The 15,559-nt window shown below is 39.6% G+C and overlaps 1 protein-coding gene across 1 annotated transcript; it reads right to left on the bottom strand.

Annotated features, from left to right (window-relative positions):
• Positions 1 to 8,577: 8,577 nt before the first annotated feature.
• On the bottom strand, positions 8,578 to 9,911 carry SOX11 (SRY-box transcription factor 11). The gene has a single exon (XM_053459876.1). The coding sequence runs from the start codon at positions 9,792 to 9,794 to the stop codon at positions 8,682 to 8,684; it is 1,113 nt and encodes a 370-aa protein (XP_053315851.1). The 5' UTR covers positions 9,795 to 9,911; the 3' UTR covers positions 8,578 to 8,681.
• Positions 9,912 to 15,559: the final 5,648 nt, after the last annotated feature.

Below are 15,559 nucleotides of genomic sequence, written 5' to 3'. Positions count from 1 at the left end.
ACTTTCTTTAATATGGATACATTTTTGGAATTGCACAATCATAATTTTTCACCAAGGGCCCTGGACTTGGTGTTTTATGTGGAAAAGTTTAGTTATACAGAAATACTACAAAGAACAATGTTTATTGTATACAAAATGATTTTGATGCAGGTAGGCCCCAACTCTCTTTCATTGTGTTTTGCTGTTGGACAGATGTTCTCTAGATCCATTAAACTGTTTTTATGTTGAATAGGGGCACAGTCTTTAACTCTAATAACCCAATAACCCTACTCAACTCTTTCACAAACCTAGGACACATTTTGGTTTACCTTACATGAGGCAAAACGTGATGCTACATACTATTTTTACTATCTCTTTATGCTGTTTTTCCCAGGGCACCTTAACAATACTCACTCCAGCGTAGAACGATCCCTTAACGCCCATCGCTCTCTACATCTTGTCACGTCCATGACTGCACCATGTTGCACTCATAGGATTATTCTCCATTGGCCTAGTCTAAGACAAACTATAACTTGGTGGGAGTTACTTGAGAACCTTGTTGATCCATTATTTGGCAGCAATCTACATGTGCCCAAAAGTGAGATGACATTCTGCGTCGTGCTAGGCCAGCTCAGCCACGGCTTGCCATTTATAATGCATAAGGAAGATGGGGAGTTGAATGTTTAAACTTTCAAGAAAGCCTTCAGTTTAATAAATACACATTCAATGGTACTTCTTCTAAATATAAAATTAAAGCCAGGTCAGCATCACCTCATCTAACCATAACTCCCAAAAATGAAAATGTCCCATGGTGGCCACTTAAAATTGGGAAGTAGATCTATCAAAGAGCCTGAGAACATTAAAAAAATGGCTTCCACTTGCATGTTTATGTCTATCTCCCACAATGGTGTTCCTTTAATTGTGGGTACTGTACATCTGCCTAATTTGCCAAATAAATCCAAAAAGACCGAGCCACCATATTTCTCTACCAGCTTTCATTAACAAAAACCTTCTTTTAAAACTTTTTGGGGTTTGTAAATTTAGCCTATTTACCCCATACTGAAAGGGTTAAATGTCTGGCATTGTGATGCAAGACAGCGTTTTCCAAAAATAATAGGGAGCCTTACGTTTATCCTCCCTTCACTACAATTTGTGTTTGTGAAAGCAGGTTTCTGTCACCCTTAGCGCAAACACAACACTTAAATGTTGTTTTTGTGTCCTTTCTCACTAAGTTGAGATTGTCGTGACATCAGGATCAATAGATTCCCGCAGTCTGTGCCCCTCCACCACCACAGACCTCATTTCAAAAACCATTCAACTAATTCAGCATTTCACAGCCCACTGATACATTGCCAAAAACAGCCACGGATAGCTGGGAAGGGCTTTAATTGTCCAGTAAGCTTAAATCTACAAATTACAGGTTCTTTGAAACTGAGAACATGGTTCCTAATACCCCAAATAATAAAACTACTCAAGGAAATTGGCAGTTGTATTTATAACGTAAATATGTACTATAGGAACGTACATAACTCTAGATGTTCTATGTATGAAGACTTAAATATTATGGTATTAGCGTTCTACAAGTGCATAATAGGGGTAATGCCTAAAATGCCTAAGCCATATCCTATATTTATATTGTGGGCACCATACTGTCAATATGGACGGGGCAATTCATTTTGTCTTTTACAGATCTACTTTTTTCCTTGACTCGAACATTATGGAATATTTGTTTGCCAAATGGTTTATATGTTTTGAATGAACACCCAGTGTATATCCATTGGGTACATCCTCTGGAACCAGGTACAAGGGCTGGTGTGCTGGGAGTAAATATAGATTATGGGTGTATTATGCTGAATGCGCCTACAACCCCTGTTCTAATTAATCAGGTTCATTAATTGAGCCAGGAGGTAACCAGTCCGTATTAAGGCCTAGGAGTAAGGCTGCACACTCATAATGGCACTATGCTATCTGTGCTATCACGGTGTACTTATATTTATTTATATGATTACCACCCCCCTGCATAACTGCAGTAATGAGATTGGTGATACATGTATGATGCTATATAAAACAATAAATAATAATGTCCTGGTGCTCTCATATATGCAGCCGGGCACGGGAGAAGATCATAGAGACTAATGTCTGCATTGGATGGATGTCTTCTCCTTTCCTTAGGCACCCTTTGGAGTAGAACATACCTTATGTTTTGGTTTTCATTGAGGTAAGCAAAATAAGTGTTTTTTTTTTTTTTCTATTTAAGCCCTTCATAGAAATATTAACATAAAGCACTATATAATCTTCATTTATATTTTTTCTGTTGGAGGAGGGTGTAAATGTATTAAGCCTTAAGCTAAACAAGAGAAACATAACTGTGTGGACACTATGTAGATGAACCTCATATAAAATCCGCTGCCAATACTTGCATAATAACCTCACCCGTGTAAGTGACTTGGGGGGGGATTGGTCACAAACATGAATCAGAAAAAACTATGTATAGCACTAATACATAATACTAAATAAATCACTAATATATATATATATATATATATATATATATATATATATATATATATATATTACACATATACTTAACATTGCCTACTTTTGCTAGTATGACCAGATGGCTCCTTTCATTGGGGAAGCTTCTAAAAGGTGCACCCTGCAGGGTTGCATTGATTTACTCTGCATGTACACACTTTAAGGGTAAATCTGGTTACCCAAAAGTCTTTAAGTCTTGACACGCACACACTATTATTATTTATTCTTTTATATAGCGCTATCATATTCTGCAGTGCTGTACAAACAGAGGTGTAAGGAGGTCTCTGCTCAAACGAGCTTTCACATATGTATATTTTAGTTCTAATGTCCATCTTAAATACATATTCTATTTCAAATTATTTAGCTAGCGAGCGAGGAACTGGCAATTAGAAGGGAAAACATGAAAGTGGCTATAATAAGGAGTAAAAAAAAAAGGTGAGGCCTTGACATGACTGCTTGATGAGAACCACATGGGGATAAGTAAGGTGAGAGGCTTTGGGTAGATTGGCTGGGGTTTTGCTAAACAAATTAAAGGCAAACACAATCTGTTTTTTAAGTCAACATTCTTCATGGTAAAGAAACATCTTGTAACTTGTCAGTGTTGATAAATACAACTTAACTCTAAACAGTGGTTACAGATAACAGTATCAGATCTGTGCCAAAAAAATGTAAATGGGAGGAAGTATGACTGAGGTCAGATGAGGATGATGGGAGTTAAGAGTGCACCGTCCAGCAAATATACCAAGAAATTTTTTTTTATATAATTTTTTGGTCATTTATTCACAGTGCCAAAAAGGCAACGCTATACTAGAATAAATGTTAAAAGTGAATTTACCCAATAAACCAAATAATTTGTATATTTTGGGAAGGAACGCTATTTCCAAGAATTTATCATAAATATATATATATATATATTTTTTTCCCCCCAGTACCAATATTATGTCAGTTACCCTTCCAAAGGTTCATCCACGTACCCGCAGCAGCGTGACCTTTTTTATTTATTTATTTATTAAAAATGTATTATTTTAGCTCCACTGCAAACAAACCTGAGTGGGTGAAACCTGTTTGGGTGGATATTATTTTGGTTTTAATAATAAAAAAACCCATTGCACGGCGGTTTCAATTACCTATTTATAAAAAGCAAATTCTATTTCCGAGTAAAGAAAACCAGGCGGTGCAATAAAGCAGGAATTAGAGAGCCGCTGCCATAAATTCCGTAGGGGTGCCCTAAAGATCTATACACTGATACTTTGACTTTAAAAGATGCTAATTTAGTCACCTCACCCACTCATCTCAGCTCAGCTCCATGAACCGATTCCAACAGAACAGCATGACACCCAGTGGCTAAAAAAGAATGACACTTCAAAGCATTTGGTCCTTGGGAAAAAAAAAAGGAAAAGAAAAATCTTTAAGGTTCACTTCAAGACGATCAGCGGCCTATAATGTGCCTGCATTATTCTACTTGGCTCTGTTAATATATACAGCTCTGTGAATTAAAATAAACACTAAGGATATATATGATTCCCAAGCAAGGGGCGAGTCCGCAATTAGCTCATATAATGGTATTCTGTATAAACGGTGGCATTTCCCCCGTCTCCTAGAATAAACTCCAGTATTAGTATTCATTCTAATAAAAAGTGAAAACATTTTATTTTAAAGCTTTTTACCGATTCATTCATTTGAAAATTGTAAAAAGTAAAAAAAAGAAAATCAAAAAGCTGTTTCTTTCTTAAATTACAAGCAGAGTGAATTGTAATTGGAAGCAGATGGCCTTTTATTTGTGGGTTAAGAATAATTACCCTAAGGAGTGGACTAAGCTATATCAATCAGTTTCCTTTAACAGATGACTAGCTAAAGATAATTTTGCCTTTTAAACCTGACATTTTGGGCTAGGACAACACTACATCAAGGTTTTTGATTTATTTACTTTGATTATTAACTTTCTGAAACAGCCAACAACAAAAAAATAAAATTTTAAAAAAAATAAACATTAAAATTCCTTTTTTGTTTCCTTTGTGGTTTTACGGGGGCTTCTACATCAGACATTGCCTCAAGTAATTCTCCTTAGCAAAACAAGAGCTTTTTGAAGGAGCTTGACACATTTCTCTTGATGCATAATTAATTGTGTAAGTGCAAACTGTCCTGAGAGCATGCTTTCTGAAGTGATCACAGATCAGATAGGAGCTGTCCGCATGTTGTCTTCATCCATTTGGTAAATAAGTTTTAGATCTACACTGGTGTGACTCTTAATCCTCTGAGCATGGGGTATTTGGTGATAAGCAGCAGGCCCAGTAATTACAATGTGTGCCTCGGTTTCCTGCCCATACCTAAAGGTGTGGGGGGGGGAATCAGGCTACACTCCCCCACCCAACTCCCATCACTCTATACACAATTCCTATTCCTTGCACAGGAATGTATATATGTGTGAGTAATATTATATATATATATATATATATATAATATATACACACACACACGTGTGTGTATCTCTGTGTCATGATATGTGATTTTACTGTCTATAGAAAATTAATTTATTGAATTCAAATCGATTTTTACATTACATACACTCTCTCTCTCTCTCTCTCTCATTATATATATATATATATATATATATATATATATATATATAATATAATATAATCAATTGAAAAAGAGAGAGATTATATAGAGATACAGAAAACATGTGTATATGTAATGTAACAATCTATGTAACTAGATCTCATATATATGATCAGGAAGGTGTCCCTTCTTATATTCTATAATATATACAATATCTACCCATAAATATGTAATACTTTGAGAATCACTTCTGCAGTCCACACTTCCATATAGCACAACACTGCACACACTGGTATTTTCTTTAATAAAACAATCATTCATTTCATTTACATGACACATCAACCCCCCCCCCCTTCCAGCTTTTTCCAAGACAAACCTCTACCTGATGCAGACTGACACTGCATGGAAGGGAATCTTACTGATAAAACAAAATATATAACATATCAACCCTACGTGAAAAAACCCCCCACATACAATTATATTACAGAATGGCATTAGCAGATCCAGGTTCCTGGTGAGTAAATGTAACATGCATTGCAATTCTGGTTATTTAGGAGGCATGTGAGCTGGCTGAAGATGATGATGATGATAGAGATTGCCTAGTGTTTCACAGCCTTCTCTCCTGAGTGATTTTTCCAGCCCTGTGTGAAGGAAGCAGACTCAGAGCTGTCTGGAAGGGGGAGGGTATTGATGGATGCTGTCTAACCACCTCCTGTGTCTGCTATAGGCACCAGGAGCGGAAGGCCCTGGGGTGCCAGCATTTGCTAAGGATTTTTTTTTTCTTTCTTTTTTTTTTCTAAGGCAGATCTTCATTTTGGTTTCTTTACAGACAGATGTGACTGCACAATATCATCCTTTAAAAAGCCATCTGATCAGGGCATGGTCACTCCAATCCCAATACATATATATATATTGCTATAGAACAATATAATTGGAATGCCATGTTATTGCTACATAATAGTACATCTGTGATCCTTTAATTAAAAAAAAAAAAAAAAAAAAAATTGATTGGAACGAAAAAAAAATTAGCTTTCCAAAAATTGAGTTATTTAAAAAAAAAAATATGTATAATGGTTAATTTTCAGTAAATGAGTAGAAGAATAAATGCAATGAAAACCCTTGTGTAGCAAAATGCATGGGATCTGACACACCCCCTACAGACACACACATCATTACATTAGTAGCAGTCTAGTATCCAAAGAGATACAATCTACATAAGAATATTTCCACATGACTGCACAATAGCACATGCAATATATGTGGCTAACATACACATATACAGCTCCACTGATCCCCCTTTTTTATTATTATTTTTTATTATTTGGCAAATAGAATTCTGCTGAAATAAGCAAAGACAAACCATTTGGGGATTATTTTCCCTTCTGGATTATTTATTGTTTTTTTTTGTTTTGTTTTTTTTATCAGCACACCTGATGTAATATCTTATTCTGGATCATTCATACAACTATTACTATTGTCTGATTCTCAGATGTTCAAAAAGAAAAAAAAACAAAAGACATAAAAAAAAAACAAAACAATACTTGCCTTATGAAAATGTATGTGTAAAACATGTCTTTAAAATATGAAAAAGGTCATGTCACCTGGGTATAGAGATCACAATAAATGCATCATCTTTTACATTAATGTATGACACTTGGTATGAAATTACAATCCAGCCAGCCAGCCAGGCAGGCTGACTAGATGCTCTACCAACACACTGGCTAGACCTTCCCCCAGGTATGTAAATAATTAAAAGCTCTCTATCCTCTAAATATTAAAACACCAAATGTGCTGTATGTGTTTCAGCTGTGGTAGATTTATTTTAAGGACAAGTCTCACCCCCCACTCCACCACCTCCTCCTTTAGTTTGATCTGCAGCAGTCTGGCCAGACAGCCTAATATAAGTGAAATGATGCAGATGTGAAGGGGGTGGGTTGAAGTCAGAAGGTTGTGAGACCCTACACTGACTGCATACAGAACACTAACCCAGTGTCATATTTCCAACACACCAAACCTACACAAGTAATAGTCTCTGCAGGCTGGAGTCTTAGCCCTTATCACTTAGACACTCCTTATTGTTCCCTTCCCCCCATCCCTTCTTCTATATACCCTCCAGCCCCTTCCTACCTCAACTGGTATAATGATATACCTTTATTCTAGAACGAAAGAAGTATAAATATCCAGCATCTCCGAGCCTTAGCCTATAGACCAATATACCCGTGCATTGCTAATTTCTCTAAACCTTAGACTTTTAACCCATTCCTGTCCACCCACCCCCCTCCCACCACCACCATTCTTTCTCCAGACACACATTGACACTGATACCAAAATTTCTATCAGTTCCAGCTGATTTATTAAAATCATCAAGATACAGACTTTCAGCATTAAGAAAACAGGCATTGATGTTAACAGTGCACAAATCTGCTCCCCCCCCCACACCCCCTCTTGCTACAAAATATGCAGATGGTCTGTACTAGTTTCTTTTCATATAATATTGCACATTATTAGAAACCTTTTTTTTATGTGCCTTGTTGCTAAAATTCGAGTATCCAGTTTGAAATTTTTCCTTCAGGTCCCATCCACATATGACAGCATATGATATACATAGAATCCTACTATAATACAGTACATATACAAATATTTAAGCTAACAGCTCTGAGGTCTATAACACAATTTCAATAAATCTTTACCTACAAATATTGAACGAAATCTCAACTATAGCTGTACAAAAAAAAAAAGTGTTTTAAAACCACAAGGCCTTTTTAGATGCAAGATTTTTTTTTTACATTTTTTTTTAAATCCTTTTACCAGGATATAACTATGAACAAACTTGCATGCTAAAAAAAAAAAATAAAATAAAAAGCTAGGAAGTGCCTGAAAGTCTTACTGAAAAACCAAGAAACATGACAGCAGGAATGTTCCCTTTTTTTAACTGTACAAAAATACGCCTGAAAATATTTTAATTTTTAAAAAAGACTGAGGTCTGTTATGTATCAAAAAATGTTTCAATACCTTATTTTTTTTTTTGTAGTGAGGTCTGGGTTGTCTGAAATTCAAGGAGGTATAAAGGGAACAAGATACAAAAATAAAAGAAAAAATAATAAAAAAAAAATCATATTGTGAAAAAGGTACATTTGTGTCGATCTGTTAAAAAATTACATTAGTTCACAGTTTTTGTGTCCTGTCTGCATGTGAGTTTCCCTGCAGTTTAAGAATCAGATGCATAGAAAGAAATCAGTTTTCTCCCTCCAAAAAAAAAAAAATCCTGTTGTAAGAGTCTTTTCCAAGAGATTGTAGAATAGAAAAGAAATAAAAAAACACAATGACCCCCTTGAGTAACAGCTGAGCTGCCAAGAAATATACATTTCTGCAGACCTTCTTCCAGACGCTGATCAAACATTTTACAGTGATTAGAAATCACAGACTGGGTAGGAAAATCAAGACCCCCTCCTTCCCAACCTAAATTCATCTGAACATAAGTACCCCCCCCTCCCAACAGAATCATTTTCTTTTTTTTCCTCCAATTTCATTGATCAAACCCACCAACCCCTTCCAAAAATACAAAATAATAGTTTAAAAAAATTACAAATAATAATTAAAAAAAAAATTCAGTAGGTGAACACCAAGTCCGAAAAGTTGGCTTCCAACCAGTCCCCTGCTATCATCTCGCTGAGCTCTGGGGTGCAATAATCTGGGAATTCAAAATGAGAGCCCAGACTGCCCTCACTACAAGAATCCAAGTCTTTGTCCACTAATGAGAGAGAAAGGTTTCCTGAGTTGGAGTTACCCAGCTCGGGTGCCTGAGGGTTTTGGGTGAAGTTTAAGCTCAGATCAAACAGCAGATCATCTTTGTCGCTGGATGAGGTAGAGACAGACCTGGATGGGGCCAGGGTGATGGTGGGGTGTGTTGTGCTTTGCTTGGTGATATTTTTGAAGTTGTAATACAGTCTGTTGTTGGTGGCATTGCTCATCTCCTCATACATGCTGGCTCCTTCAGTAGACTCCGCTGAGGAGCTCAAGGTGGGACTGGCTGGGACTTTGGCTACATTGTACTGCCTCAGCTGCTCCTCATCTTCTTCTTGCTTTATCCTAATCTGCAGCTCGTCCTCTTCTTCATCCTCCTCCTCATCGTCATCATCCATGAACACACATTTCACAGCCTTGTTCACCTTAAGGTTCCCAAAGACATAGTCCTCACCACCAGCATCCTCCTGAGGTGACTTGGCCCCAGGTTTGCTGCTGGTTTTCAGCTTGGGACATTTCTTAGAGGACATTTTGCTGCTCTTGCCACTGGTGCTTGGACTCTTGTCCGGAGACTGACCCAGGGTGTGCTTAGAGGGCTCCAGTTTGGGTTTTTTCCTGGGTCGGTATTTGTAATCGGGATAATCCGCCATGTGTTTGAGCCGCAGCCTCTCGGCTTCCCTGATGAAGGGGATTTTTTCACTGTCATTGAGCATTTTCCAGCGTTTTCCCAGCCTCTTGGAGATCTCCGCGTTGTGCATGTCTGGGGACTGCTCCATGATCTTTCTCCTCTCAATCTTGGACCATACCATAAACGCATTCATTGGTCGCTTGATGTGACCAGTGGCCGTTTTACACCAGTCCGGGTCACTTTCATCCAAGGCTGCTGGGCTCCCGGCCATAAACTCTCCCTCCTCAGTGTCGGTGACCTCTGTGTGCTGGTTGCTATCCATGTCCATGTTCTCTGCTTGCTGCACCATGATGTCACCTTATGCTTTCCTTCACTGAGGGTGAGTGGGGGGGAAGCTGCTTGCCAGCCCTGCTCCCTTCTCCTGCCGCCCTGCGAGTGCACTTCACTCCTTTCTGCAAAACTTCCACTCTTCCCAATGCACTAGTTATCTGAGCTATCATATGGATTACATCACTCCCTGCCATCCAATGGCAGCCTGCCGACCACTCCCACCCCGGCCCGTGCCCCCCTACCCTGACACACCCCCCAGCCGCTATTGGTGCCAAAATCCAGATATGGGCGTGGCGAAGGAGCTCAAAAAATTACTAACCACTGGAGAGCGTCTCGTATTATGATCTGAGCCTTTAACCCCTTCGAGACCGGCATGGACCAGCCAGCCTCCCGCAGACACAGGCAGCTCATTGGTCGTCTCCTTGTCTCATGTTAGAAAGGCTTTCAGTGCTTTAATGTCTAGTAAGTCCTGCATGTGCGATCACATGTGCCTGGCGATTGAATACACTTACACGGTGCTTACGATGTATAGACTGGCTGTATAGAAAAAAAGGATTTAGGCGGAGAGGGCATGGAGAGGAGAGACGTAAGTCGGGTTCAGATATCTATCTGTACGTTTGATGACAGAGTGGACGACCTCAGCTGCTGAGGAAACTCTTTGGTAAATAGCAGTCATATACATCAGCGCTGGGTTACTCCAAAGCTGTTCATTTTTGCAGAACTCCCATCACTCGCAAGTGGGAGGGTGAGGTTAATGAGAGTTGGATTCCAAGGGCTGCAGAAATCCCAAGCCTGCTTTAATTTCATAGATTGTGACTCCATGATGCCGGACATTGATGGATAGCATTACTGAACAGTAGGTTCTGCGGAGAATCATTAAAGTCACACTAGCCACGAGTCAATAGTCCCTGCGCTGGGCAAAAAATCTACAGCTTGTGCTAACGTGTGTCTCAGGGATACAAAAAAATGATGTCATCACTATTTTTATACATTATTATTATCTCTTATTTATATAGCACCAACAATCTATGCAGCGCTTCTTACAGAGCACACGCTACCGTCCAAAAGTTTAGGGTCACTTAGAAATGTCCTTGCTTTTCAAAGAAAAGCAACTTTTGTCCATTAAAATAACATGAAATACAGCGCAGACGGGGTTAATGTTGTAAATGACTATTGCGGCTGGAAATATGTGATTTTTAATGGAATATCTTCATAGGCGTACAGAGGCCCTTTATCACTCCAATGGCACGTTGTGTTCGCTAATCCGAGTTTAAAAGGCGAATTAATCGTTAGAAAAACTTTTTTGCGTTTATGTTACAGCTAGAAATGCCCTTCGTGGCCCCAAACTTTTGAATGGTTATGTGTGTGTTAAAAGGGTACGGCAAAATAAGAACTGACAGCCTGCGACTAGGTTTAACAATATTAAGACATTTGCTTTGACGCAAAATTTGAATTGTGATTTGAATGGTGAGTACGCGATGCTCGCAATTACCCAGAATGCAAACAATGGCTTCAGTCCAAATGTTTAACACAGAAAGGTTCCTGAGATTCTGTCTACATGCCCTCCCTGACCTGTCTGATAATACATGGGGTGAGTAATTCACCTCAATGGTGACGAGGGGGGGCGGGGGTTGGGTTCCTGCGTTCATAAAGCAGCTGAGCTCCTTGGAGGCCACTAAAGGTTTAGCCCCAAAATGTTTTTTTTAGTGAAGCATCTGCCAATCAGGATCCAAAGCTTGGAAAGCGAGCATCTGGCGAGGGAAGGTGTGATAAACCGAGCAATAGCCCTATCCATCAATGTATTCCCGGGTAATGCACTGGTTATTAAGGAGCCTGGGTGTCTTGCTCATCCATGTGAATTCATTACACACACAATAAGCACATATCTCTAAGGCCATACTAGCTCTGTCCTGGGTGGGAAATGGAAACATAGGATTTTACGGCAGATAAGAACCTTTTGGCCCATCTAGTCTGCCCATTATTCCCCACACAGAGACTCGGACCTTTATCAGTCTTTGGTCTTGTCTTAAATTCGGGATAGTTTTCTGCCTATCTCATGCATGAGTAAATTCCCACACTGTATTAGGCTTTAGCTCTTCTGGTAGGAGGCTGTTCCACTTATCTACCATTGTCTCGGGAAAAGTAAACCTACATTATATCTAAGCGTTTGACCCTTTCGGTTTCAATAACCATTTGCTAGGGGTTCAAAGAAAAATAGAAGGGGTGCAGGGAGTCCAAAACATAACTTAGCAGAGGCTTACATGTCAGCAGCCAGGATGTCCTCTCCAGCCTTTTGGGATAGGATCTTAGCAATTATCTCTTACTCCCTCATATGCATTCTCATGAACCCGATCGATGTACTTTGTTCATTGCCTTCATTCGGCAGCTTCGTCCTCATTCACCGAAATATGCGACGTGATGATTGCACACACAGTTCCGTACATTCAGAGCCTATAGTAGAATTTGTCGGATTGTTTTTCGTGATGGCCATAGACCCCTGGCAAATGGTTAATGTTCCACCCTGTACAGTATCATTCGCCCCTAACAATGATGTCACTTTTTTCTCTGCCATAGAAATCAATCTAACTTCCTTTATTGAAATTAGTCCGTGTCAAAAAGTAATGCCGGTGATTGTTATACCTGTTCTATCTATTGATAAGGTTTCAGACTAATATGATGAATACTTACCAGAAGTCTTAAGGCCAGCAGAAATTTATTGCTCGAATACCGGTACCTGGAGTTATTATATCTGGAAGGACCGTGTAATTTACAGCCCTGCGTATGGATGATCAGGTGATTGTCCATTTACAGGAGATGGAGCTAATGATATTCCTATATGATAAGAGCTTGTTTCCAACCACATCTGTGCTTATTTCATTATTATCCCATTTACCACCCTCATATCCTCTGTATTGGCAATTCCCCGGGCTCCTCATACAAGATATTTATTTTATCTTATGATATCACATTACCACTACTTCCAGGAGAACGTATGTATTTTTTCAGTATAAATGCCCTGAACATGAATTCTATGTTAACCACACCAACAAAATACTAACAGCTCATTAGGCCTTATATAATTTGTGGCCATCATGCGAACTGTCATGATAAGACAATCTTAGACAATACATGACAGTAGGCTATAAGCAGGGTCACCAGGTGTCCCCTTTAACCCAGACCAAGCCTAATGCAGCCCTGCAGTATGCATGCTCTATAAGGATCCTTAATGACACGAGAAACCTGGTCACCCTAAATGAGATGTGCCAACTATCCGCCATAGTGGTGGCTTATCAGATGGTTTTGAATGGACCGTTTCATCAGGGGGTTGTTGTTACCACTTAGAACATTGTGATAAGTTTTAATGGACCGACATAACCTAGCATAGAGAGTAAGATCTAACTCTAGAACGTCTTAAGGACCCCAGTAGTCCTGTGTACAGACCGAAGGATGACACACTCTTACAAAGTAGTATAACAGTAAATCTTACTCTACAAATGTCAGATCCTAATCCCGATATCTACACGCTGTCTTCTCCTGGACACACATGGTAATAGTATCATTTTTTTTTTAGTTGTTGCATAGAAAAGGCCTTTCCCCCAAATCCTATTTCATCAGTTAGTACCCAAAACAAACAAATATAATGATCAGTAGGAGCCGTAATATATAAGGGGGTAGCAGTCATATATGGGTATGTCCTACAAGCATGCTGCCAGATGAGTGGGAAGAGGAGAAGGGAAGGTACATGTAGGGCCTGGACACTGACCGACAGCGCCCCATGCTGACCTGATCTGCTTGAGAATAAAAATGTGCCACACTGAAGTCATCAGGCCACCCCTAAAAGACTCTATAGATTGCAGCTTTTGAGGCTACTTAGGCCTCTTTTCAGGTATAAAATGAGTTTTCTAGGGCTAACACAATACAATCTATACCTCTAATGCTGTATAAAATAATAATCAGTGCCAGGCAGCTAAGTGAACGTTTTGTAGGCCTCTGCCCTTAAAGGGGAGGCCGGTCTCCTTATCATATACCCCAAGGGGGATCTATAGTGTTTTATGTAAATACCCTTCTGTAGAAGGCCTGGAGATCTTCTATTGTGTTTTGGCAGATGGTCAGTCAAGCAAGATGTGGCCAAATTTCTCCATGCATATCATTTCATTGAATCAGGGCTGTCCAATCCAGGCCTTGAGGGCCAGAAACAAAAGTTTGTGGGAAACACACAACACATTCCTTTGTTATGCAGAATGTTAATTAGAAAGTTCCTAAAACTGTCAAGATAATGGCCCCGTGGGACTGGCGCGAATATCGCTGCATAGTGGAAAAGAAAAAACTGATTTTTCATTCAGGTTCCCATTAGAAGAAATCTCAATATTGTAAATGATACATTTCTGGGCTAGGACTATTAAATTCAAGACCCGTGCTATTACCAGAATGGTTTATCCACCAAAAAGGAACTCTCACCATAGTTGTTGGGTTTTTTTTTGTTATTTTTTTTTTTATCAATTACCGTAATTGTGATACAAATTAAAAACAAGTAAAATTGTTGTTTCAAGACATTTTCACAAGATACAATGTTCTTTTGGTATATCTGTATAAGCAGGACTTCATTAGCGTCACCATAAAGAATCGTCTCGATGTGGTGTTAGAATTTGGAATGCAACCAAACTCTCATAACTGCCTACAATGGTGACCTACAGCTCTGCAGATAAATAATCTTTTATTGGAACCAAATCTAGTTTTATCTTTTATTTTACATTGCGTCAATATATATAGAACACTTAAAGAAAAATATATTTTCCCCAACGCTTGCCTTTCACATGTCATTGCACTGCCTTTAGCACAATGTCGAAACATATCACCTACAGAAAGGGCTGAGCTGTCCCTTTATGATAATGAGTTAAATCAGCAACATTTTATCCCAGTCCGTATCATTTCACCAGTTTTAACGGCATTATGAATGGTAAACGCGACCTCTCTAGCTTAAGAAGTATGCTGGGGCTGGTCCTTCGAAACGCATAGTTCATCAATATGCACGCTAATCGATATGCATCAGAAGCGCACGTTATTTTTTATTATCGGAGGTGCCCTTGGATTTTAATAATTATTACCGTATGAGGTGGTAGCTTTTATGCATTATATGGAATTATATAGCGCAGGGGCGTAACTAGAAACCTCAGGGCCCCGGTGCAAGAATCTGTTAAGGGCCCCCCCACCCCCACCCCCACCCCCAACCCATCAATCCCTTTCTCACGATCTACCCCCCTTCTCACGATCTACCCTCTCCCTCCCTACCCCCCCTTCTCACGATCTACCCACTACCTCCCTACCCCCCTTCTCACGATCTACCCACTCCCTCCCTACCCCCCTTCTCACGATCTACCCCCCCTTCTCACGATCTACCCACTCCCTCCCTACCCCCCCTTCGTAGGTCACTTACCGCCAACTCCTGTGTTGGGAGCGTGAGGCGTTTGTCTTGTCTGCGACCCCGGTAGTTCCGCCACTGATATAGCGCCAGCATATTCCGTAGCGCTGTTACAATAGTGGGCAATTTAAAATCACAACGACATTTACACACGTTATAACATCCCGGTACAGAAGGAGAAGAGGGACCTGTTCTTGTGGGGTTCAAATGAATTTGGGGGTTCAGAGGGAAGTGAGACGGTAAGAGAGGATGAGTTGATTGTAGCGGGGGTGGTATGGAGAACGGTGTTATTCTTGCAGGTGGACACGGTGGATGACTTCTTTAGGGTGCTGGTTGATGGTATTAGAAGGGAATGTTTCTGCTTC

Source organism: Spea bombifrons, chromosome 3 (assembly GCF_027358695.1).
Source record: "Spea bombifrons isolate aSpeBom1 chromosome 3, aSpeBom1.2.pri, whole genome shotgun sequence".
In the NCBI taxonomy this organism is placed as follows: Eukaryota; Metazoa; Chordata; class Amphibia; order Anura; family Pelobatidae; genus Spea; species Spea bombifrons.
The sequence above is the reverse complement of the archived record's forward strand: the minus strand, read 5'-3'. Positions and strand labels throughout refer to the sequence as shown.